This window comes from Poeciliopsis prolifica, unplaced genomic scaffold, assembly GCF_027474105.1.
Source record: "Poeciliopsis prolifica strain line A6 unplaced genomic scaffold, Auburn_PproV2 SCAFFOLD030, whole genome shotgun sequence".
Lineage (NCBI taxonomy): Eukaryota > Metazoa > Chordata > Actinopteri > Cyprinodontiformes > Poeciliidae > Poeciliopsis > Poeciliopsis prolifica.
The window spans coordinates 2,440,678-2,467,553 of record NW_026562405.1 but is presented as its reverse complement, the minus strand read 5'-3'; the positions used below and the strand labels follow the sequence as shown (position 1 = coordinate 2,467,553).

General features: G+C 37.0%; 2 protein-coding genes across 4 annotated transcripts in view; one reads left to right on the top strand and one right to left on the bottom strand.

The window, feature by feature from the left end:
* Positions 1-25,477, top strand: rap1gapb (RAP1 GTPase activating protein b). 2 transcript variants are annotated; one of them, XM_055050305.1, is made up of 24 exons: positions 1-254; positions 1,770-1,805; positions 3,271-3,318; positions 5,718-5,756; positions 5,882-6,067; positions 7,084-7,187; positions 8,435-8,513; positions 8,598-8,651; positions 8,744-8,827; positions 8,919-9,019; positions 9,367-9,496; positions 14,447-14,602; positions 14,677-14,748; positions 14,830-14,916; positions 15,099-15,248; positions 17,144-17,275; positions 18,335-18,412; positions 19,159-19,268; positions 20,224-20,340; positions 20,443-20,572; positions 20,965-21,058; positions 21,435-21,541; positions 22,030-22,077; positions 22,730-25,477. In XM_055050305.1, exons 1-23 carry the CDS (start codon positions 156-158, stop codon positions 22,036-22,038), a joined length of 2,202 nt encoding a protein of 733 aa, XP_054906280.1. In that variant the 5' UTR covers positions 1-155; the 3' UTR covers positions 22,039-22,077; positions 22,730-25,477. The 2 variants fall into 2 exon arrangements, with proteins under 2 accessions (XP_054906280.1, XP_054906281.1); XM_055050306.1 differs by lacking the exon at positions 18,335-18,412.
* padi2 (peptidyl arginine deiminase, type II) overlaps positions 24,967-26,876 on the bottom strand; it is a 14,399-nt gene continuing 12,489 nt past the window's right edge. For both annotated transcript variants that reach the window (XM_055050308.1, XM_055050309.1), the window contains exon 16: positions 24,967-26,739. In XM_055050308.1, coding sequence (XP_054906283.1) covers positions 26,506-26,739 — 234 coding nt within the window. In that variant the 3' untranslated portion in view covers positions 24,967-26,505. The remainder of the gene's footprint in view (positions 26,740-26,876) is intronic.

Sequence of the window (26,876 nt, the reverse complement as noted above, 5' to 3'; positions counted from 1 at the left end):
TTCTGATGGACAGCGATCGAGTTTTCTCTCCAAGTTTACTTGCTGAGAGACCGTCAGTGTCAAGTGTCACTGTCAATCTTGCCTTTTTTTCCATTGGCTGAAGGTGACATTAACACCCGCACTCTTGTCAGCTCGCCTGCATCTGTACTTGTGGAATGATGGCTGAGCTCAGGATAGGAAAGGGTGTCGTATTAGAAGGACTTCTGAACAGTCCCTATAGTAAGCCTTTTCTCAAGAGACGATGCCTCAGTGACGTGAGTAATGTAAACATTTGCTTGTAAAATTTAGACTCTTTTTTTCTGTAGATATAGTAACATTTGAAATTGATTTCAGTTTCACTTTTTTTTCTCAGACAAAAATGAAGTAGATTAGTTTATCTTGTATTTTTACCTAAGAAAAGACTCTTAATTTAATTTGTTTGCATATGTACATGGATTGCTCTGATGGAAATCTGTAACAAATAATGCAAATTTCTGAGGGGCATTTAACTTCAGAGTTGCTGCATTCTGCACCAGTGAATTGTTTGGCTTACCATCTATGAGAGAGATCAACTCTAATCACTTTACTGTGGAGTCAGAGTAGTTTACTAATAATCTTGACAGAGCAAAGGAGAATATTTGTTGATGCCTGTGTTTATCATGCGGGAAGCAGGGTCTCCCTGAACATCATATGGTAGTGTTTGTTTTTACATGCAACAATAGTTTAAGGCTGCACCTTTGGCTTTATGAGGTCAGAACCGGATGAGCGGATGCATTCCTGGTTGCAGGCAGTGACAGGTGCGTGCATGATTCAAAAGAGTACATTTCAGTACATGTTCATGTAAAAAGATAGATGTTCTCCCCAATGCCTCCATGTGCATATGTGTTTTGGAGGGCCTGCAGCACCCCTCAGTAAATTTAAGCTGTCATGTGGAAACGTCAGCTTGCCACTGCAGTCCAGTTGTGTTACATGGTGAACTGACAGTGCAGCCTTTACTGCGAGTGCTCTTTGCAGTGCTCCTTCTGCACAAGTCGGACCTGGTAGAAGCCTTTAATGTGGACTCTGCAGATGAAAGGTTCATGCCTCGGGATATTTTCTTTGACTCCAGCTTCCACTAGTGCTTCAGCTAATTGGACAAAACACAGAGCAAAACACATAAGATCAGTAACAGTGAAAGGTTAAAGTGTAGTTAAAAGTCTTTAGCTGGATTGAAATCTTTCCATCTTATGAGTAGAATCAGATCTCGTTAACTTAAATACGAATGATGTCATGACTGAAAACGTAATTTTCAGTGTCAGGTAATTTTTGCCTCCTTTCTGTTTGCTACATGATAAGCAGCACAGAGTGTGTCTCAGTCACACATTAATGTGACTTTGTGCTTCAGATGGCAGAACCAGGATGTGCAGCAGCTAATTTGCTAATTTGGCAGTTGCAAACAGTCAGAGGAGCAATTGGCTTTAGCAACACAGAGAAGCACCCTGGTGCTTTGAGGCTCATTTTTCCTCCCCGGGAGTTGCTTGTTTACAGCATGTTTGTCTTAAAGCGTAAAGGAGCAATTTCAAGGGTAATGTTGGCAGTGAATTTAGAGAGCTGTGTCAAGTGGGGCAGGGAGTGCAGAGAGAGAAAAAATTTAATTTGAGGTGATGAAACTTTCCATTTTTTATCTGTTGAAAATGTACCATCAGGCTATTCATTAAGCAGAGAAATGTAAGATGAGTCTAGAAGGTATGGTAACATCTCTACAAAATGTAAAACCTATGTGCCTTTTTGGTGTCAACTCTCTCCCCCAGACCTCAGACCTATTTGCTATGATTGAGCGGATGCAGGTACAGTAACAAGTCTCCTGGCTCACCTATTAAACTGTATGCTTCTCCTTCTCATAAGCTTTAATCAAACGGCAAACTAAGAATTTCACTCACTTAGGACATACTTTTTATTTGCTAATTTAGTGTTCTGACCCCTCTTTTTTTCTTTCGCTTTCCCCTATATTACTTCGCCCTGCAGCCCAGCCAGTTCAGCTCTTGTATGTATTTGTCCTTGCATCTGTCTGTTATATCGGCAGCTTCGGGATGTCTACAGAAACCTTCTGCTTCTGAATGTGCTCAACAGAGCTTCCTTTGTGTTTTCTCTTCACAGATGGGTAGTTTTGTCTGTCATCAGATGTGTGAAATGTAACGATTTTCATTTTGCTGAGGTGGATTCTTATGCATCTAGTTTGTCTTGTCAGTGCAGCAGCAACACAGACGTGTCTGAAATATATTTGATATTGAAGGAAGAACCACAGTTGGTGTTTGATCAGTCAACATCTTTGATGTCACAAGCATTCATGTGGCTTTCCTTTGAGCTATAGTCTTGCATAATTCACCTGTTTTCTTTCAGCTGTGACTATCTAGTCTGTCTAAACATTTTTTAGACTTTCAGTAATCCAGCAGAGACTATAGCGGTAGTATTTTGTTGGGTATGTAGTGCTTCAATAAAGAACAACTGGCTATTCATTTTAAATCTTATTTTTGAACACCTTAATTTGCTTATGCAAATGATCAAAAGTTTTTTGTTTAAATATTATATGTACTATGTTCATATTTCAGCTTTTTTACTTTCCATAGTCCAAATTTGAAATGAAATTACGTCAGAATTATATATAGCACGTCATTGGAACACTCAATGACACTTTACATGAAGTCATTTCCATTCACATACTCATTCACACACTGTATGATACAAATCTGCTGAATTTGATACATTCAGTAAATTTGATACATTTCTAATCTTGCTGCATACACATCCTTGCTAAATTTGATACATTTCTAATCTTGCTGGAGGCTATTCAACCGAAACCAAAAAAATGGCTGCAGAGATCATTTCATCCATCATTTATCTTTCTATGCACACTGGAAACTGTCAGCACTTATCAGCTCAGCAGAGTGTGATGTCGATGGAATTATTGTGAAAAATTTGAGATCATGGTATCTGCATTAAGGCTGTTCTCATGAACATCCCCTACTTATCTTTTTTTTACCCATTATAACATGTAAGATGTCACACTTTTTCACTTCCTCTTTCTAACACATCTGACTTTTGAGCTTGCATCTTTGAACATGAGCTATTGTAACAATGATCATGAAATACACTGCCACACAATAAATGTATTTGCTGGTGAGAATCGGTTGTACTCTCATCATTTTTTTTTTTTTTTTTTTTTTTTTTGTGTCTACAGTTGTGTGAACACCTTTCAGAGATATTGGACCTTTTCCATAACTACATTATCTTTTTTCTCCTTTTTCTCAACAGGGGTACAGAATGGATGAGCAAAGATGCCCCTTCCCTCCTCCCCTCAAAGTGAGTCACAAATTCACAAATCTCCTCATAGTGCACAGTCTGGTAAAGCATCAGGAATGGCAGTGTTATAAAACCTTTCCTTATCAGCTGTCGGGCAGGCTTTAGGGCGCTCCCCGACTTGAGTTATGAGCTAAGGAGCGACATGGGCAGCAAAATTTTCTGCTGCCTTATTATCTAGACTGACTGATGAAGTCCTTGCTGAAGTCTGGACTCAGCAAGAGGTCTGGGGTCATGTCAGAAAGACCAAATGTTCAGTAACTTATGGAGAATTTGGCTAAAATGGGATTTAGAATTAAAAAATAATACCTTTCAGTTCCTTTTCTGGTAAATTTAACAGCAAAAGGAAACACAACAATGTTGCAATTATTAAATCCAGCTTATGATCACTTGCCATGTATGAACATCATATTACAACTGACCCTTATAAGATGCTGGGACAGCTTAGAGTTTCTTGGTAGGTATTCTAAAACACAATTAGAAGCTTGAGTTATTCTGTTCTAAGGAACCAACCACAATCGCATGAATAGGCTGTGGTGAGTCTGTAGAATATGCAATGAAATTGGGAGAACTACATACACAACAGCCAAGTTTTACACTTTGAGTATAAAGTTAGATCAGTTTTTGAGGAAACTATCTAGTCTATTTTTTTATTGTGTATATTTTTGTTATTATGCTCTATAGGCGTCATATTTGTATAAATTAGTTCTAGAGAGCTTACAGCAGCTATAACATCCAAGACCAAATGAGATATTTAATGTGTATCTCAAACTAGGTCATAATTTTGCTTTGCCTGTTTGTTGAGATACAATTCTGTCCAATATTGTGGAACTACATTACAGACAACACAAGACTCATTAAGTATACTAAATTTGCTTCATAAGAAGTTTTGAGCCCCAATGTTGTCCAATTTGACTGTAATTATGCAATCCTCACCAAAGATGAATCTTAAAACTCCTACTTCGTCTTCTACTTCTTCTCTCAGTTTGTGATAGTGTAAGAAACTGTGAGCTTCACTTTTTCTTTGTGAAGTGCTAAATGGTGACAGTTTTGCCTGTATATAGGCTACAGCTTTAAATTGAGTATTTCTACTTTGGGAGGGCTGTGTAAAAGTCTTCTTTTGAGAATGGGAAACACTGCATGAAGAGAAACTGCAACATGTCAATGTTTGTAGAGTTCAATTAAATTAATACTACACAAACTGGGAGCAATCTCCACAAGCCAAAGGGAGAGAAAATGGTCTTAGCATGTCATGCATTACCTGCAAAGTAAAAGAAATTAAACCTCCAGTGCACACACTCTGCCGGAATATTATCTTACTTTTCTCCCTGAGAGGCTCTTGGCCTTTTCTCACATGGAAAGGTTTTAGCACCCTGTCACTAGAGGTTACAAAATACAGGATTCAAACTTCCACCAAATCCATTCCAAGATCAAAAAAGAATCTCAAACCCATCATCAGTAGGACACATTTTTGTTGTTTAGCTCTAGACGTTTCTGTAAAATTTAATTATTCCTGTTAGATTTGGTTTGTAATGTAATTTTGCCATAAGATGTAATGAAAGAGGGAATATCCCAAAAATTACATGCATATGATGACATCACATAATCCACGAGGCTTTGGAGAACCTCAGCCTGTTAAGAAAACAAATGTTGGTGGACGATAAATTCCTCAGATATTATTGCAATAAACATAAATAATATAACAGAAATGACATAACGAGAACACATTCTCCAAGGTCAATACACTTTAAATCCTAATGAACATGTAACAAGGGAACCGAAACACATTTAAAATTTTAAAAAGGAAAAAACAAAACAGAAACAACTAATACAATGAGTTATGAAATCTTTTTGTATTCAAAAATGTCTTTCAAAAAAACACCAGACTGAAGACTTTTGTCATCTAGTTTTTGGAACAAAGAGAAGGAAAAAAAGACAACAAAAAACTGGAAATTATGCAACTAGAAACTTTTTTAGCTTGTTTCAAGTTGAATTATTGGTTATTGTGACAAGCACATGAGTACCTTCATGGATTTATGTTGTTTGCTTTTTAAACTGAAATTCCCACTTTCAAGGCGGATAATTAGGTTATGCTTGCTAATGCTAGCTGACCAGCTTCATTCTTCTATTTCTTGAGTTGTTATCACCTTATATACACATGAAGTAGAATTAGCAGTCTCTTTATCAGTAAAATTTTAAAGGAAAATCTTGGAATTTTGTGAAATCATGCAGTGAAATCAAAATTTAGGAGCTTTTTTTTGTACTTTCAGTGACAATTCCATCCATTGTCTATACCCACTTGTCCTTGCAGAGTTGTGTGTGGAATGAATATTGGCCCACAGAATCTACTTTGTGTTCTTGATTAAAAATATGTCTTATGTGGTTTGTTTTTCTCCCTACAGACAGAAGAGGACTACATTCCTTATCCAAGTGTTCATGAGGTACATTTCTATTCATATCTATGACTGCATATAATTTCCCCTCTATACATGAGTTATTGGTTAAATAATTCAACTTGAAACCTCAAAAGAGCTGTGTTATCTTTTTCTTTCTCCTGTGCCCTCAGGTTCTGGGTCGCAGTAGCCCTTTTCCCCTCATCCTGCTGCCCCAGTTTGGAGGCTACTGGATTGAAGGAACCAATCATGAGCCCAAAGACCCGCCAGATGCTGATCTCCCTCCCTGTCCAGCCTCCCACATTAAACTGGAGACAAACAGCACTGCCAAGATCTACAGGAAGAACTTCATGGGCAAGGTGAGAATGGTGGCTCTGTATATACTTTTCACTGAAATAAAACTGTGGAAATGTGTTGGTTAAAGCGCGGATATGTAACTTTTATAAAAAAAATATTTATTCTACATATTTGTTAAAAGTGTTCACAAAGTTTTGACAGTATGACAAATAATTTGTGAGAAAATCACCTCCCTTCGCCTCTTTCTGATGTTATCCACAGAAATACACTGCTAGATCAGAAACAACCAATCAGAGCTAGGAACGGAGTCTAAGCAGCGTCAATGATCCTCATGTACACGCTGCTCAAGATTGTGATTTGCTGCAGGTGTTGTGGAGAAACCATTCACTTGTTACAGGATTGGTGGCTTACAAGCCGGTGCATGCCTTGTAAATACTGTGGAAAAGGAGCAGTAGCACAACAGAGAGCAAGAGGGAGGACATGAGTGTCTATACACAAGAATCATTGACAGCTCTAAGAACCTCTTACTGGCTCGGATTGGTTGTTTCTGACAGAATAGTGTATTTCTGCAGGTGGCAATAGAACCACAAAGGGAAGGTAGAAGAGCTTGATTTTTCCACAATCTGTCTCATATACTGTCAGAAAGTAATGATATCTTTAACAAATATGTAAAAAAAACATTTTTTTTTATTTTTTATTTTTTTTTATAAACGTTATCTACTTTAGTTTTTTTCAAGGAACTTTTCATATAAAAAAGCAAGTCAATGAAACAACTAGGAAAATCGTACAGATCATTTCTGCGCTACAAAGCCTGTTTCAAAAGTGAAAAGTTTGAAAACCGCGTCATGTGCTTATTTAAAGAATGGTCGAGTTTTTGTGGAGCTATCGTTAGATTGTCTTAGTGTTCAGTAGTCTGTGCAATAAAACTTTTTGTACAATGATAATAGGGTTGTTACTTCCGGCTATACTCCTAATTGTGAATTCATCACAGCAGTATCTTTTTGTTATTGTGTCACCTATTGTCAGTTCTTTGTGGAATTACATCACAGTAACATTTTCTTCACTTATCTGCCCCCAGGAACACTTTAATTACTACACGATGGATGCTGCCCTCGGCCACTTGGTCTTCTCAATGAAGTATGAAGTCATTGGGGATCAAGAGCATCTGCGCTTGATGCTACGGTACCATTATGCTCCATTATTTCCCTCCAACTCTGACTCGTTTTGTCTGCTTTTAATGTTTTTTTTTTTTTTTCGTCTTCCCTCTGTTCATCACAATAACAGCACCCTTCCTTTCTGTTTTCCCGCCAAGTGTTTTAACATTTTGCCCTGTACTTGTTCTTCTTTTTATATGCAGAATGTGGTGTTGGTATATTTCTTTTTTTCTTCTTTGAGGGGCCTCTCAAACACACAAAAAAGCTGAATCAACAAGAGAGAAGTAGGGGTAATTTGCTGCTTGCTTTTTTTTAAAGAGTGGTGACAAAATATCCAGCAATCAACCCAGCATCCACCTCTGCTGAAAAAGTGTAAGGCCTTCCACCCACTATTGCCCAAAGTCATGTTTATTCACTAAAATCCTCCACTTCATCACACTTACTGAGAGAGAGGAGCGGGTGAGAGGCAGCACTCAGTGTAGTGTAACCTGTGAATTAAATTTAGCACCCAAGAGATTCCTCTTAAGATTTTAATAGCAGCGCTCCTTGCTTGTTAATGGATCTTCAGAGTGGATGACTGTTCGGTGTGGTAGCAATAGCACAGCCCACGATGTTTTTCATGTTGTCCTGTTTTCTGGTAGGTGAACACCACCCACAGTCACCCCTTCAACTGTATGTAATCACAGGCAGTGGAAAATGGTCATATTTAACAGACCTGAAAGACCAGCAGAGTAACTGATGTTGTATTTCTGTTTTACTGAAAATGCTCAATTCTGTTATTCAACAATATCTTCACTGGCTGATTATATGATTCAAGTAACCTTGTTTAAATCATGAGAGCAGATAAAAAGGGTTTATCTGGAGCTTGAAAGATGATACACGGTGACCAAGGGAAGGGTGTGAGCAGCACGTACACAGGCTTGGTTGACAGTGCTACGATATTTCTGATTGGTTGTTTCTGTCCAAGAGCTGTGTATTGCAATAGCAATGCTGGGACGACCCTGTTTTTTTTTTCTTTTTACAGATTATCTGCAAAAAATATTGTTTGTTACTGCCTTCAGCATTTTGAATATATTTTTCCTTTTTTTCCCCAATGTAAGAGTTAGATTTTAATTTGTTACAACTACTAAAAAAGAAGAAACGAACCACGTTTTACAAAGTATTGATCCTAAAGCTTCTCGCCTAATATCTTGATATTTGCCTGTAATAGTTTCTTTGTTGTTTGCTTATCTCCTTCCATTTTCCTAAACGCCTGCATTGCTATTTACCTTTCAGCACAAAATACAAAACACACCATGATGTGATCCCCATTTCCTGCCTTACTGAGTTTCCCAATGTGGTTCAGATGGCAAAGGTAGGTTATCACAGTCATACTGAAATAGTAATTAAGTTGTATTCAACATGGATGAAGCACATTGTTGTTTCTATTATTTTGCAGCTTGTTTGTGAAGAGGTAAATGTGGATAGGTTTTACCCTGTCCTCTATCCAAAGGTAGCTGTATTTTTTCCTCCTTTTCCATGTCATCCATCAACACTTAATCATCATGACGTGACATGAAGAACTCCCCATTTTTTCATCCCCAGGCTTCAAGACTCATTGTCACCTTTGATGAGCATGTAATCAGCAACAACTTCAAGTTTGGAGTCATTTATCAAAAGTTTGGCCAGGTGAGTGCATTTCAGAGATACTTCAGCTAATCTTTGCTTTCAGACTCATGTGTCAAACTCCTGGAAAATGCTTTCTGCCTGCTGTTTGCAGACATCAGAGGAGGAGTTGTTTGGGAACATGAAAGAAAGTCCAGCCTTCATTGAGTTTCTGGAGTTTTTGGGGACAAAGATTGAGCTTCATGACTTTAAAGGGTTTGACATTTTTCAGTTAATTCCTTGAAATACTTAAAATTTTTAGTAGAGTACTCTACCTAATGTCTGTAAAAGGGAGACTATCAGTCACCCAGTAGCTTATCAAAGATTTCTAGAGAAAAAAAAAAATCAAAGATTGAGTTGCTTAGATTGTAAGTTAAGTAGGAAGATGGAGTTCCCTTCATTAATTGAGTGATCATCATAGATCAAGAGCTATGATAAATTACATTCTACTGACAGCATCATATGTCCCCTCAACATTTTTATCCTTTTACTCCAAATTTTCTTTCTGCTCTATCTTTTTCTCTATTATATTTAATTCCCGTACTTCTATTTTGCTTCTCCAGTTTTCGAGGTGGGCTTGATGTCACTCACGGACAGACGGGGATGGAATCAGTTTACACAAATTTCCATAATAAGGAGATTATGTTTCATGTGTCCACCAAACTGCCTTATACGGAAGGAGACTCACAGCAGGTATAGACAAATTCCAGTTACTCATGAGTTTTGTAGTGTTAAGTCTTTATGGTTTTGATTTGTGAAGTTTTCCTGTTGATCTGGTCTGGGTTGCGGGTTTAGTTTCAACTAATGTAAATAAGATTGATCTCTTTTTTTGTGTTTATTCTGTGCTTTTAATTACTAGAAAAAAAGAGTAAAAATATTGACAGGTCTACCATTTTAGAAAGTTTGTGAGAAATTGAGAAAGAAAATTACATTAAAGTTTTGCTGGAAAAGTTTTGAAACCATTTTAGAGATTTCAGATTTCTTTTACTTTTTTTGAAGAAGCGTGAAACCAAGATCAAATCTGCTACAAAACAAAATAAGTCCTGTATAGTAAAAATAAAAAGTAAGGTAAATCGACTTCACACTTGATATTGATTGACTTTAAGGGCATTTTCTAAGGCAGATGTCTAAAAACACCATATTGTTGAAATGTTCTCCTTGCCATGTCAGGGCTGCTCAATTAAACACATTTCTATTTAAATTTTCCTCCAAACAGTATAAAAAAGAATGTCATCAAGAAAAAACTTGCCATATATTATATTATTTGCCACGTTCCCTTTTCCAAGAATGGTCTAATTTAGTTTCATATGCAATAATTGTAAAAGATTTCCAGACTCAATAATTAATCATGTTATATTATTTCAAAGACTTCATTACTGACCAAAATAATTGACATTATTTTCTATAATCAAGCAGCCCTGCTTTATGGTTCGGTGTGGTAAAGTGTTAATGAGACTAAGGAGGGACTACCCTTTCCAAGCAGGCCGTCATTGTCCTTTGTAGCTTTGTGACCTTTAACCTTAATCATCCTAACTAAGACTACATATTTAGTTTAAGTGTGTATTTTATTCTCAGCATTTTGTAGATATGACCTCAGGGATTGTACCAGCCAGGAACTGATGGGCATTTCTGTCATATAATGCTGAACTGTGGTCATTTTTAGAGAGCCTTCTAGTCTTTCCAGATCTTCTAGTCTTTCCAGTCTTCCTCCAGATCATTCCAGTTAAGCAACAATAGCAATATTTCTCATATCATTGCTGGTGTCTTCCCTTTCTGGCATTTTGTAAACAGAAACTTAAGTACTTCTTATCAGCACACTACACAGGCTTCTGCCTTATAGATGTGCTCACACTTACTGCTAATTACTTGACTGAGTGCCTTTGATTAGCAGCACCTGGCTGCCAATTACCCAGTTAATTTTCAAAGAATCACTAGGAGTGTACTTCACACACATACTAGACGGGGGCTGCAATAGGGAAATTTCAGACCCTTAAAAGAAAAATGAAAATAAACTGAGCTGTTTTTTTCTGGTTGTAGATGAGGGTTTATTTCGTGTTCAGTATGTTATCTTAGCACTTGGACAAGGCAAATTGTTGCTGCTGTTGACAGAACCACTAACCTTCCAGTTTGTGAACAACCCCCTTCAGAGCTACAGTAGTGACAAACATAATTGCAGAGCCCCAAATCGTAGATGAATAAAAAAGGGATTCAAGAAAGCAACTGAAAAAGAAACTGTGCCCTACTTTAGAAGGACTCCCACAGCCACTGTGGTCTGCACATCATCATCATCGCTAAAGGTTGAAAACTCTCCAAATAGTGCCAAAATAGACATATTCTTCCTGATTTGAATGTTTTCCAGTATTTCACCTCAGCACTTGCACCAAATGCTTGAATATCTTAATACTTGACTTATAATTTGGTCATGCGGTAGTTAAAAAAAAAAACTGTTATTAAGGAAGGAGGAAGTGCAAACACCCTAGTGTGACTGTGGTTCATGAAGAGTTTCCACTTTCTGAACTTTGTGAACCACTTTCTGTAGTTGTGTAGTTTCCCCGGTACATTTTTCTTGAATTTCCTGGGGTTAAAAGAAACTAAAAATTACCCCAGGAAAAGGCTCTTGTAATATGGTAATACTTCGTCATTTACCAGGACTTTCAGGATGGAGTGGTGTGGAGGAAAAGTTTTGTTTTATAAATCTGTTTACAACATTTCCCACTGTGGTTCAGCTGTATCAGTTTAAAAATAGTTTCCGGAAACTTTCTGTTCATTTTTCACTTTCTATTTAAATTATCAGCATTGTTTCTAGCTGTCTTTGGTAAAAGTGAAAGTAAATCCTTCATTCAACTCATTAATTTATAGTTTTAACCAATTTATATTCCGAGGCGCAATTAAAAAGAACCACAGCCTCTGAATCTGTTGCTGTTTTTGTGTCCTTTTTTTGTGACACTCACACTTTATTCATTAAATATTTCAAACTTCCTATGACTCTGAAGTTATTATAATACACCATCACAGTGTAGTCACAGTGAAATTATCACTGGAACAGTGACTTTTAATCTTGACCAGAACTATTTCTTCTCTTTTCTGAGAGAAGAAATAGTGAGTTTGCATGAGTTTGCAAAATCCCTTTAAAATTTGCTACAGTTGCACCTTTTTTTTTTTTGCACCTATATATGCTATAAGCAACTCTCCTTCTTCAGTGAGACAGTCCTGCAACTTTTGAATGCATCCCTGCTCCAAGGCACCTGGATCAAAGACATGGTTAATGTCCAGGCCTTTCCAAAACCTGGTAATTCAGCCTTTTGATCCAGATGTGTTGCAGCAAGGATGCATCCAAAAGTTGAACTAAAAAAAAAAAGAACTATCTGAACACGTTGTTCTGTAGTTGACAAACCACACCTAAAATGAGTTTGTTTGTTTTTTTACAGAAAAACTGTGCTCATAACTATAATGTCTCAGACACTTTTCTCTGGATATGGAAGTTGTAACCATGAAATGTCAACAGCTCTTACTCAGTTCTTACTCATATCAAGTAAACAGTTTGCTATGTTATCCATCTTCTCAGTTATTTTAAGAACTGAGAAGGTTCTGTACACAGATGCAGCTAAATCATGCCATGTGTTAAGTTTCCCTAATCATTAACAATGTATCTAATTTATTCATTCTGTATTGCAACTAGATACACACATACATTTAAAAAAGTAGCAGAGACTTTTATCTTCCCAAGTTTTGCCTGAAAATTTTAAGAAAATTACAAAAATCTTATAGGTGCTAAAGTTGCTTAATAAATTGCAATGGGATTGTTTTTAGTTTTTCCTGTTTCTGTTGTTGATAAATTATACTGCAATTCCTCCTTCCTGCATTGAAATACTTGCTCTGTTGGTTTCTGGCTGCACACTCTCATCTCTATGCTATTGTTTTTGTAAAGTGCTGCATTTGTTCTCAGAAGCTCTTTAGTGCCATGAGTGGTTTGAACTTTGTTACCAGAGTAACCCTGTGCAGTTGGTTCATAAAGCCAAGACATGGAGACAAACAGAGGACATAAACACCGCCCACATGGGATGATTCATCAGGGAACAGGAAATAGGAGGCAGCGAGCACACTTAAAACCAAAGCCTTTATTCTGGAAGGAAAATAGGCTGAATTTATCCAAAGTGACGATCTGGCCTGGCAGTAAATCTGCTAGGAGAGAATAAGCTGAACGTTGTTAAGCTGTCCAGGTTTGGAAAGTATGTGAGAGGAACTACTAAAATGTCATCTATAAAAGGATGAAGCTGCAGCAACTTGGCTGCCTGAATTTACATATAATGTGTTCTCTAATATTCAGCCTTTAATATTGTCTTAGGAATTATCTATCAATAAATAATTAAAACGGTTGAAACTGTTATGACTTCTACTGCCAGAGAGTGAGGTTCTGTAATATGTGTCTATCATTAAAGTTTATTACTTAATAATCTTTATATTTTCTGAACATTAAGAAATAATTTTTTTTAATATTTTATGGATTTATTTAAAAAAAATAGCTTTAAACCATTTTTGAAAATACCTGAGAAAAATTCAACCAGGCTTATTTTTTTTTTTACCAAATATTTAGTCTGACCATTTTATTTAGTTCTAAGACACGCTTAGTGAGAATTAATTTCTGGCGTATGCATGTCTGCTATGGCTCCAGCACATTGTGGAAACCTCCCAGGTTTAGAGCCAGATGGCTGATTGTTCACAGCATGACAAACAGGCTGACTATAACACGAAGAGGCTATAAAGCAAGTGAACTGTTTCTGGAAAAGCAAATGCCATCATCATCATCCCTTAATTACAGAGTAAATATTGGCTCTGTGGGACTGAATATACAACTGATCTTGTGAGACAATTTTCAAGGACACATTAACATTAGAGACTCTTTTTAATCTGAATTGACAAGCTCCACGTCACTATATTTTAAAACTATCAATTCCTTGTGGTATTGATTCAGCAAGGAGTCAGAAACATTCCTCTGAGATTTTGTTGTAACAAATTGCCTTGACAGCCTGATACAGTTGTAAAAGATTGTCAGAAGTTCATCCGTGTTGTGAATGTCCCATTTTAACAATCCCCAAGGTGGTTTATTAGATTAAGATCTGGTAACTGAGGAGGCCATTTGAATTGAGATGTATGGATACACCAGGCTATAAATTTTCAACAATGCTCTTTTCAATTGGTACTAATGGGCCCAAAGCAGGCCAAGAAAATATTCTCACCACCATTACGCCACTGGCATCTTAATCTGCTGGAAGGAAGAATATTTTTGAATTTCCATCTTTCTGTATCTGTTAGAAAAATCTGCTGACACTTCTTTCTGACTTACATGCATCTGATTGATTTGGGTAGCAATATTCTTGATACGAATGTTATGATGGTACATATATACATTCTGATCTACAATCATAACCTGTATTATGCTATCTGATGTAGAAAAAAAATATCTGGAACAAGTACTAATGTGACACTCAACTCTTTTGGGACCTGGACAAATTCTTCTTCACACAATATTTGAGTGCAGGTTCTGGGAAGGATTCTCTAGCACAATTTTATTTTTAGTACTAGGACTGGTTATCGCATATTTTTAAGTTGGTAACTTTCTGTGTTTATGTCTCCCTACTTCAGCTGCAGAGGAAGAGGCACATAGGCAACGATATTGTAGCCATTGTGTTCCAGGAGGAAAACACTCCCTTTGTACCGGACATGATCCAATCCAACTTCTTGCATGCGTATGTTGTGGTGCAGGTGGAGAACGCATGTTCAGATAATGTTACATACAAGGTTTGTTTCACAGATTGACAATTTTCTATTATGAAATGTTCGTGGTTATCTGATAAACACGGTTTTTTGCTCAGGTATCAGTCACAGCTAGAGATGATGTACCTTTCTTTGGACCTGCTCTACCTGACCCTGCCATCTTCAGAAAGGTCAGCAACCAAACAAACACATCTGTTTCCCATATGACTGCCTTTATTCTTCTCCAAATGTTCTGTATTTTTCATCCTCAGGGCCCTGAATTCCATGAGTTCCTCTTCACAAAGCTTATCAATGCGGAGTACGCCTGCTACAAGGCTGAGAAGTTTGCAAAGCTTGAGGTGAGAGGAATATTTAAGAAAACATTGTCATTTTTTTTCCATTTATTTTAATGTGTTTATTCACGTGACTGCAATCTAGCATCCAACTGCTTCTATCTGCAACCTACTGGCTTCATCGGCCTTGCAAAGTGAATTTGTAGATGTACTGTCACTAAAAAGATAGTGGATTTGTTTGTTGACAGGAGCGAACACGTTCAGCCCTGCTGGAAACATTGTATGAGGAGCTGCACATTAACAGCCAGTCCATGATGGGTCTGGGTGGGGACGAAGATAAGCTGGAGAACGGAGGGGGAGGTGGTGGTGGAGGGGGCGGCTTCTTCGAGTCCTTTAAGGTACAGTGTTATGTTTTTTATTGATTAGGTGTGCTGCCTATCTGCAACTGCACATGCATGGGCAAGAGTGGTGATGAGTGGAAAAACTTTTCGGATGTTTTTCTTTTTCTTTTTGTCCTGTCCTTTCTCTTGGCTGGGATTCTGGGTATTCACACATGAGGAAACAAAGCATACAAAATGTGCAGTATCTCAAAGGACCAGTCCTTTGCTGTCCTCACTTGGCTGTGACTGCTAAACTCAGTGGGTTTTCACATGGCATTGTGGCTTTGGAGGCTGCGGAGTGTCCTCTTGTGTATAAAAGGCACTTTGCTCTGACCGAGAGTTCTCCATCACTGACCGTGGTGAAGCAACACCCAGCTACTGAGGCATGGCAGCAAGAATTGTGATAGCTGATGAGCAATTTAATGACCCTTCATTACGCAGCTTATTGTGCAATTTGCACATCTCCCCATGGGCAGCATTCCATCAATCTTTTTCTTCCGTTAACCTTTTTTTTTTTCAACTTCAGTCTCAGCTGCTTTCAGTATTTCTGTCGACCAGTTTTTCTTCAATAGACTTCCTTAAAAATGTGCTCTTGCCTTTCTATTTCCAAGTAGCCAAATACTAACTTGCTGTCTCTTTGTCTTTGCCACCCTTGCAAGTTACATCTGTAAAGATTTTCCACTCTTCTTCGTCTCTGTTGTCGTACAGCTGGGTAGATTGCATTGTCCTGTTCTCTCTTAATTTTTGCAGTCCTTGTTTTAGTCGTCTTCATGTTTCAGACTCATCTATGTTCAGCTGGTAATAGATCATTTTAATGAAGATATATCTTCTTTTTAAGCAACATTTTCTTAAGCAGCATACCCTTAGTTTGCGTTCTTCCTATTGTCCATTGATCTACACTAACAATGAAAGTTAAGAAGCAATCTTGCATACACAACACACCTGCCACACACATATTAACACACTTGTTCTTTAAACTACATTTTCTTAATCACCTCATTACATTTATATTTAATCACATCTAGCAATACATCTAATAAACTCTGTTTTGTTAATAATTGAACAAACTGACATGAATAAATTATAATTAATTAATTAATTTGCCAAAAACTAAAATAAAAATATTATTTTATATTATATATTTAATATTATTAATATAGGAAAAATTCAACCATTTATGTGAGATTTTCTAATGGAATTAGGTTTTTGATCAATATTCTTCCTGCACCAATCTGGTGATGGTCCATTTTCAGTTTTCTGCCAGAAGTCATCAGGTTTTTATTGAAATGTTCTCCTTGCCTTTGAGAAAGAAGAGAAATTGCCCCACATCATGATACGTCTTCCTCCAGATCATTCCAGTTAAGTCCCAGTTGTTTAGCAAGCTCCAAACAACTGGTTTGCAGCTCTGGTACCAGGAAACCACTGGTGGTTGCAGCTCTAGATTTTTTTATTTATTTTTAACTTTTTTTTTTTGCTTTGCTTTGTTTTGTAATATCACAATGATTTAAGATTTGGGCGCGTTCAAGCTTTGCCTGAACTGACTTATGACTTCATGTGTCATAAGTCCTGTTACGGATTTTTGAACATCAGCTGATTCTTCTGCTCTATTTGAATAGCATGTTTGCTCGTCCTCCCCATTTTGAAGACTAAGAGAAATTGATCTCTGTCATATCATATGGACACCCAAGAAAAACAGAAAGCTATAAATTTAAAACTCCAAGACAATCTGACCGTCTTGTATTCGAAGATACTTAATTTTTCCAGAATGAGATTTTCAAACATAAAAAAAAAAAAAAAAATCTGTTAAGGCTTTTACACATATTTAGAAGGGATACCAATACGGTATAAATTCCCTTTATAGAGACATGAAGGTGGATCCACTGACTATGGATATCTCCTCATTCTCTCTGCAGCGGGTCATCCGCAGCAGAAGCCAGTCAATGGACGCCATGGGTCTCAGTAACAAGAAGTCACACACAGTCTCCACTAGTCACAGTGGCAGCTTTACCCATAATCCCGCAGAGAGCCCCAAAACTCCAGGGATTGTAAGTAGCTCGTTTTGGTTGACATGCCGCTCATCTGAACACGCACCTCACATTCAGGACATGGTGTTTTCACAGCACAGTGGATAAACACGAGTTCAGAAGGGTCTCAACTCAAAAGCAGCGTGTTGAAGTACTTTACTGGCACCTCATCTGTATGTTCTTAACACCAAAGCACTTACTTTTATTTCTGACATTTTATAATCACTTTTGGTTTGTACTCATCTTTCAGTAATTGACTCTTTCCATTTATGACTCATGGTGTTTGTGTTTATCCTGTTTTTCTGTTTAGGGGAGAGGAAAAATACATAAAACAAGATTTTATGCATTCATTGTCCTCTTTTCAAAAAAGTGTTGTTGCAGCATAAATTGGCAGGCTTTTAGCTAGGATAAAACAGTGCCTAGTTTGGGATAAAGGAAGTGATTGTTTTTGAGTCCCTCTTTCAGGGTTTGAAGTGAACTTAGACTAGCAGCTGTATGACTACCCAGACTCCCTCCCTTGTTGCAATGCTTTCATTATGAGTGTCTCTTCATTGCAAACACTTGATGCAACTTTGTGGATGTGTGGCTAGAGAATATGCATGGCACTTATAAAACTCAAGAACACCTTTCCCTGTTTGTGTTTCCTTTCAATGTTGTATGTTCCAAATTTTGCCCCATTTATGAGAAGCTTTTTGATGTTATAGTACCTGTTTGGAATGTCAGCCCTAGTTGTCCCCTTCTCCTCCTCTTAATGCGTCAGTAAACAAACTTGGATCCTTTAGGGCAGTACCTGCCAGCATGCCTGCTGTGCTGATCGTCCTGTTGTGCACTTCTATGTTTGACCTCAAACTTCCTTAACCCTGTGAAGCTTTTCACTATTTTCTTTTCCTCGGGTTTGTTTTTTAAGTTATGCTGCAAGCTCCTTTTAAAGTTGTTTTGCTCCCTGCTGTTGAAATTCTTTGTGCTCTGTGCATGAGATCTTATGATGTGTTCTTTCTTTTCTTTCTCTCTTGCTTCCATCTTTTATCTCCCCTTTTTTCTCCCTCTCTGCTTCCCTTTGCCCCATCTTGTGTGGCTCAGTCATTGCTTGTCGCGGGAAAAAGTCCCAGTAAATATGGACGCCGAGGCAGTGCCATAGGGATAGGAACAATAGAAGAGGTTCATGCATTTTCTCTCTTACTGTTTATCATATTTGTTTGCATTTCTAGTGTGTTATCTTCATGGAACAATTAGATATTTTTGTTACTTAGATTAGAATGTGTTTTATTTTATGTTACTGTGGGAGGTCCTGTTAATATTACATTTAATGATTTGCAACCACATGTTTCAATTTCATTTAAGTCATTCATTCATGTAGTAAAAACAGATGTGTTTCATAATTTGACTGATAGAAATGTATGAATAATGACACGAGGAAAGGAAATTTTGTTTTTGCCCTTTGATGCTTTATCTCAAAGCTTGAAGCCTGAATGTCCTTAAATTTCCTTATTTGTAACTTTGTGTCTGAACTCAGATAGAACAAATATACAATTTTGTTCCTGCTTTTGGGGTGTTTTGCTTGGATATTGTACTTTAATATTTATGAAATTGACATCTAAACAAGACAATATTCTTATGCACTTATGTAGATTTTCAACAAATTAGAAAGAAATACTTCTTTTAAACACAGTTGTCTGAATCCTGGTGTGTTTTTTTAAACAATACTCTATGAACATTTATCACCATCAGATCATAAATAGTCAGCAGGATATTTATACATGTAGATGCATTTTATTTGCTTCAATTGCACGACAGTACAGCATTGCAATATACGCTGCAGTACACACAGTATGTTGAGTTCTTTGCACCAATGACTTCCTCCAAAATGTGTCTCTTACTATTTTGTTTCTTTTGCACCCTGTTAGTCATTGATTATTCCTGGGAAAAGCCCAACCAGAAAAAAGTCTGGACCTTTTAGCTCGCGCCGCAGCAGTGCCATTGGCATCGAGAACATCCAGGAGGTCCAAGAAAGGAGGTGAGAGTACAGCAGGGAGTGGGTAGTGAGGACAGAACATTGTTGCAACAGATGGAAGGCAGGAACACTAATTAATTCATTTTTCAGATTCAAATTTTTGCTCGACACTCAATGGTTTGTTGTACCTTACAAAATGGTTGTTAGACCCACAATTTTTTCATATATCTTCTTACATTACAATCACAACCTTAGTGTATAAGTTTGAAGTGAAAGATGGTAATACATGGTTTTCACAAGTCTTACAAATAAAAATCTGAAAAGGATGGTGTGCATTTGTATTCAGTTTCCCTGAGTCAATTCTTTTGACTTTTGGTTGTAAAATACTTTAATTTTTGACATAATTCTCTAATTCTCTTAACACCTACATTTTTTGTAAAACTGTTGAAATATTGTTTTATCACTTTACCTCACTTTCAACTTTTCCACAACTGTGTCTCTGTCTTTTGAGATCATTGGTCTTCCTGATGCTATTTTCTCATTGATGCTTTCTAACAAACTTCCGAGGCCTTCAGAATACTGTTGCTTTTCGACTGAGAGTACATGACACACACTGGACACCTAATTAGGTCATCATTGGAGGTCACCTAATTAAGTGACTTCTGATGGCTGTTGTTGGTTCTGGATTTTATTTAGAGGTGGGAAAGTAACAAGAGCTGAATACAAATTCACTCCACACTTTTTCAAATCTTGGCTTTTAGGCATTTTGAAAATGTGAAAAAATTCAGGAGGGAAATTTTCTTTGCAAGGCTCTGCATTTGTTGCTATTCCACAAGCAAATTTGAACAAAGCTACATTTTGTGATCAAATAAAGTTTAATGTAGCAATTCATTTGTAGATTTTTATGTGCATAGTTTTTCAGTTGTAGTAAGAGGCCTTAAAAGCTATATATTTACAAAAATACACCATTCCTTATATTCCTTGTTTTCATGGCCTGATTTTCCCTTCTTTGCATCAGCCGAGAGGTCTCTCCCAACACACAGAAAACTCCAGACTGCAGCCACTTGTCACAAGAAAACAAATCAGGCAACTCCTCCGCCCACAGTTCTCCAGAGTTTGCAGCCTCAAAGAACAGGTAACCATCTCCTTTCGTGCTAAGGTTACACACACAGGAAGGCTTGTGAAATATGTGAAAAGAGACAGGTGTTAATATGATCAAAGTAACCCAGGTGTGTAGTCTGGCGATGTGTTGCAGAGCGCCTTCCATCCCCGAGGCTCAGGACTTGTCTCGCTCCTCCTCCAACGCCAGCAGCTTCGCCAGCGTTGTGGAGGAGCATGAGGCCGAAGAGGAATATGAAACTGGACTGGTGGGTATAGACGCTGGCACACTGATAAACACATTATGAAAGTGCATACATTATTAAAATCACTTTGGGAAAAGAAAGACACTTGAATCTCTCCCCTGATTATACTCACTCCATTAACTTTTGTTTAATATTTGCTGTGGGGGAAATAACAAGAGTTTTAAATCGGCAGCTATTACCTGGACAGTAAAAACAAAAAGCATGAAAAGGCTCAATAGATTTTATCACATCCCAGTAATGACGGGCCTGAAAATGGACTGCAATGGACTGCCTTAGGAAAGGCTTTAACGCAAATGTAAACCTGGTGTTAACCTATAGTTTGGATGAAGCTACATATTAAATTTACTGTTTACTTAAAAAAAAGTATAAAAATCTAATTGTACATCTTTTCACAGGAAAGTGTGTCTTGTGTTACTCCAGTAAAAAAAGATTCGTTTGTTTATGGGTCTGCCGTGGAGGACAGTTCTTGCAGCCAAGGACGTTTTTCAGGTGAGTTTGCGAGATGTTGGCTCATACTATCAGGCCAGAGATAACCTGCAGGTGTAAGAAGCAGACAGACTGTGTCATGTATCAGGGGAGAATCAACATTGGGCAAAAGAAAGAAGAACGCTCTCTGTCAAAGCGCACTTGAGCACAGACGTTTTCTTCATCTGATGTAACTTCGTGGGCTGCTTACATGACTTAGGTTTAGCAGCACAAAACTAGTCAGGATTCCACTCCACATATTTTAATGGCTAACTCTGTCCTATCAATCCTTTGCATTTTCTCAAATCTCTCTTTGTCTCCAGCCTGAACAGCTGGCAGCATTGTATGGTTGAGTTTATTACTCATGACAGCCACACATCTGTCCCCTTCCTCCAAGCAGCTTCCCGTCTTCAGCAGCAAGCAGACGAGGTGAAGACGTCGGAGCCAAAAGGGACAGACAGCCAGCCCAAGACAGAGCGCCCCCAGCAGGAGCAGAAGCTGTCGTCGGTGAGAGAAATTACTGAACATCAGTCACTAAATGAGATTGTAATGGCTTCACACATCAGGGAAATTAATGTGCACAGTCATATATTGTTTAAGTCATTATTTCCATTAGATACACCCTAAACTCCCAGCTTAAGCTTCAGAAAGTCACATGCAGAAGAAATGCAGATATTAAGCTCATATGCTGTCCAATAAGGTCATCTTCATATTGTTACATTACAGCCAATATTTGTCTTTGGCAACTATTTTGTTAGGTCCAATATTTTAAAGTTTAAAGAGATTATGCTTCCATGTGAACTTTCAAATCTCATGACCATTTATCCAAATGATACATATTCCCAACCAGTGCTACTGTTATTGTTATTGTTAACTTCCACTTGCAGAATATTGCTGGTTTCTTTTTAAATCAACCAGATAGAGTAGATTTTAAAATATCTACATTCTAGCATGAGATCCATGTAGCTTCATCAACATTTTGTGTTGATTTGCAGAACTGTTAGCTGCTGTCTTCTGATCACCATGTTGGCATCCATTTAAAGGTTGGACACATTGATATTTATTGCTTGTCTTAATGTACTGAACAATAACTGTCTTTACAGTTTATTTCAGTCAGACTTTGTTAAAAACCTGCTTGCCTGGGCTTCTTGACATATTTTTCTTATTATTATCATTTTGACTGCAGTTTCAATAATTTCTTCTTACTTCTTGTCTGCCAAGTTTTTCTTTAATTACACTTTGGGAATCACCTGTCAGGTTCTAGAATGCTATATTTTATGTTAAACCTTTGGAAGTTCTAGATTTCTGTATTATATTCTGATGGATTTATTTAAAATATGGGAACAAGCAGTGTGTTTTGTGACAATCTGACGGTCGCATTAATACTGTTTCTTTATAATTGATCTAATTTGTAGATGGAATGCTGTTCCATCCTTTATGCTTAGCTCCCTTCATAAGCTTAAATTATGCATTCATTAGATTTAATTGGCTTAACAAATAAACAGAAAAAAATGAAAGGGGTAGAGAACTGAAAAGGCTGGCAAAGTGGAATATTTAAAGACCTTCAGAAAGCCTGAGGAATTGTCACTTCAGAAAGTTTCTTTGAATACAAAATTATTCATTTTGATGTCTAATTTACCCTGGTTTCATTTATCTTACACCTTTTTTTCTACACCTTCACCCTTTTCTTCTTAGAGATCTTATTTCATATAAAAGAAGAGATAAAGACAACCGAAGAAGGGCAAGAGATGTCCGAAGCTGATGTAGAGATGATGTAGGGGCTGAGCAAGCGATGGACAGATCCTCCCTTGATTGTTCTACACGGATCTGCTGTTTATCAGGACAGACATCCAGCTGCCTGGACATGTATCGACCTCTAGACCTCATTCCGTCCTCCATGTGGAAAACCTTGTGCTCAAGTGAAAGCAGCAGTGACACTGACTGTCCTTTGGCAGCTGGCTCAGCACAGTAAATCTGCTCACCTGTCCATTCTTTAGGCCAGTAAGCATTGATTGTTACTGTAAACAAACTCTCAGACATTGTGGCTCTTCTATCAAAGACCTGTCTTTTTTGTGAATAAGATAGAATGAGAAAATTCACAACAATCCAACAGATTGGGTTTGTCAAGCTTGTATAGAGTACTGTAAGCAGTTTCCTCCTTACAAATTTCTCTCTTTTTAAATTTTTTTTGTCATTTGTATTTCAGATCATTTGAAACATATTAGATCAAATAAATTTACCCTGGTTTGATGCAAATCACAATTTTTAAATAATTTCAGTTATTGAAGTATAAAATACATCTCATCTTATCCAAACCAATTAGGCTCTATGTAAAGATAATTTACCCCTAAAACTAATAACTGGTTTTGCAATCCATGGCAGTAACAACCACTATCAAGTATTTCCAACAACTTAATCAGCCTTTTACATTACTGTGGATGAATTTTGTCCCACTCTGAATTTCTTTAATTCAGCCACATTGGGGTGTTTTTAAATTTGAGCGACCAGTTAGGTGTCACATCTGAAATTAATTTTAGTTTAGACTTTGACTAGACCACTGTAAAATCTGAATAAGGTTTTTTTTTTTTTTTTTTTTTTTGCCATTCAGAAGTGTTGATCTCATTGTTTCGTGTTTTCTTAAGCTGCGGAGAACAATTCTCACTGTGTTTTGCTGGAATTCCAAAAGCATTTAAATTAGTTCTGTAGCCATTTCCAGATGGATAGATGTTAATAACTTGACATCTATCCATGCCTATTATGTTCTTCAACTTGTTTTATTTGGTTTGAGGCCTTTTGGCCTACTTCATGTTGTCAGATAGGTTCCATGAAAGATAATTCCAAGAGTTGGGCAGTAATGGAGTCTAATTGTGGTTAGGAAACCTGAACCAAAAATATGACAGTTGCAGTTGGATTGTGATTTAGACTGTGGGGGACTCAATTATATTATTTTCACTGAGAGTCACATTGGTTTGGATGGCACTTTTCCCCTTAACTGAAATCATAATTTGAATATTACTTTATGTGTTTACTCGGGTTATCTTTGTCTTTTGTTAAAATACGTTTGATTCAAAATATTTAAATGTGACAAATATGTAAGGAGGGCACTACATTTTTCTTTTTATTGATGTCTAACTTACATCCCACTGTGACAATGTACATAAGTTTAACTTTAATGTACTAAGTGACTGTGGCTTTATGTCAGGCCAAGTTCTGTTTTAATGACATTACTTTTGTAGGTTTTCTGCTGTTATTTGTTGTGCTGTACAACAATCTTGGCATATTTGTTTTCTGCAGGAGGTTGATGCTATTACTAGTGGCTCTGTAAGTCTCCTTGCCCTTGTTTTGTAAACTATGGGTGAAGTTAGACCTATGGTGAAATTGTCAGAAAAATAGGAAAATATTTTCAAGATATGTTGCAAAATCTCTCCAGATGCTCTTTGTTAAACACCAACTGTTGATGTCTGTGTACAGGTGTATTCAACGCTACTGTGCATGGTGAAAGTCTGCTTGCCAAAGCCCCCTTCTTTTTCTCTGCAAACCGACACAATTCACACAAAGGGATTATCCTTGTAATTTGTGTTTTATCCTGAACCAGCCAACATCTCCAGATGCAATGCACAATGCTGACAGTAAGCCAAATGTCACTGTACCCATCCTTATTTGTAAAGTGTAATATATATAAATAACTGTGACCTACTGTAAGCACTACATTTCAGTTGTTTTTAAAATGCTGACCTTTTTGAAAAGCCTTGGTTGGTTGCTGAGAATTGATCACACTGTGATTTGTCTTGAAGTTGCCTTTTTAATTGTGTCACAAGAGCTGCTCTGTGGGAAGGTCATATTTAAAGGCACTATGTTGCCAGATGAATGTAAAACTAACTAGAAATTAGTTTAATTAAAAAGGGAGAGACAGTTGAGACAATTTATTTCAGTAAATTTTCAGAATATATTTATTATGTAGTTAGATGGAAGCATTTATATTGCATACAAAGAAAAAAGAATTTTAAGACAGAAGCAAAGCATATAATGTATTCATTAAGGCTCTTTATAGTGACAAAAATAAAGTGGCATAGAAAAATAAATGATAAAAACTAGTAAATATAATGCAAAAATATCCTTTAAGCAGATCTTTAAGAAAAAAAACTTGGATATTGAAAAGACTGGAGTAGGTAACGCCTGCCCTCTTGTGGCTCGATATTGTTATTGCATATTATATGTGGTACCATCATTCGAGTGTACGTGTTTGCACTGTATACCAGTGTATATCGGCCACAAAAACATAGAAAGAAATTTGCTGTGCTTAATTCAAATTATTCTATTTCTGTTCTCATCAACTGTTGGCTTAAACCCTTGTTAAAAAAAAAACAACTTGTTTGTAAATATTGCTTTTCATCTTTTTTTGTAAATGGAATCAAGAAGGTTTAATAAAAATGAACACCACGAGCCCCAGAGTAATTTATTCTCAGTGCTGATTGTTACGATAGTGAGATACTATTATGAAACTATCTGGTAAGAGAAGAAAGTTATTTAGCAACCTGGCAGCAGATGTTCTAAACAGATAACAAACAGTATACTTCCTATTGTTCAAAAATGATAAAGTCCAAATAAATTTGTCAAATAAATGTACACCAAATGTGATAATTTAAATAAAACTAACATCAGAGGCGTATATAAATGTTACTGTAAGCCTGTGATAAAATCATCTACAATCATTTTAGTTTAACTTTATTTTGTGTGTCATATAAGCTGCAGTACATCGTGAAATAATTTAAACTGACAACTTGGGTAGAGCAGTCTATAAAATGTAAATTTGACAGATAAAATTAATTCATGATGGCAATTATTAGACAATGAAATCCAATAAACCACTGAGATAATTCTAAATGCTTTAAGATGAGCAAATTAAAAGTACATTTTGTTCTTTTTAAATCATTGGTGCATTCAATAAATTGCATGTATTTAATTTATCACATTATGTATATGTTTACCGACAAATTTAATTTACTGATTTGTGGAACTTTTTGAACCCCATGTGTTTTAGGTAATAATTCTACAGACAAAGCCATTTTATGCCACTTGAAAATTTGGCACCTTCATTGGCTCCATGTACATGTTGGAGCTTATTAAGTAATTGCTTCCACGCACACTATGACTGACAGGAAAAAAAAAAGATTTTTCTCTTAAAATAATTCACAGGAAAAGCGGTGTGCATGGTGTGTAGCTTTGCTGATTACTATTCACTCTTTATACACTGTGTCAGATTTATCTCTTAAATGCAGATTGACATAAATGCATGACTGATTCAAGTGTTGAAACAAGGAATTGCTTTTAATTTGATTGTTGAAATTTGATCAAAATGGTGTTATAAGAAGAATAATTGTCATTTAAAGAAGTCTAACCTGTGATATTGTAGAATATTTGCTGAACTGAATCCTTAAGGATTGTAGCTTTGACCTTTTTTAGGTTTTAATTCACAGCTCAAGGTTCCACCATTTGAAGTCAAAAGGCTTTCTGAGGACATTGGAGCCACAGTGCACCTCTCCCAGCAGTTTGTGGTAGGAGGCGAAGTCGTCAATGAAGGTGCAGTTGAGGCCCAGACCCTCCATCAGGGAGCACATCTCGGTCTCCAGGGCACAGCGTCCATTCACCTTGGGGCCAAACGGCTTTGGAATGCCGAGGTTTTTCCCCAAAACGATCATGTTGACCTGGAAATTGATATCAACATGAAGCCCTGAAATTAGCTCATAATTATAGTGTAGTGAAAAAGTATGTAGGCCCTCAGCAAGTGTCCTCTGTTTCTGCATGTTTCAAAATGAAAAATGTTGTCCACACTTGCATTAAG

Bases quoted from the DNA above. Each gene is read 5' to 3' on its own strand.
- rap1gapb (XM_055050305.1), top strand. From the start codon at position 156: ATGATGGCTGAGCTCAGGATAGGAAAGGGTGTCGTATTAGAAGGACTT. The intron at 7,188-8,434 runs GTACCATTATGC...TTTACCTTTCAG, and splicing joins CATCTGCGCTTGATGCTACG to CACAAAATACAAAACACACC. The intron at 18,413-19,158 runs GTTCATGCATTT...GCACCCTGTTAG, and splicing joins GGATAGGAACAATAGAAGAG to TCATTGATTATTCCTGGGAA.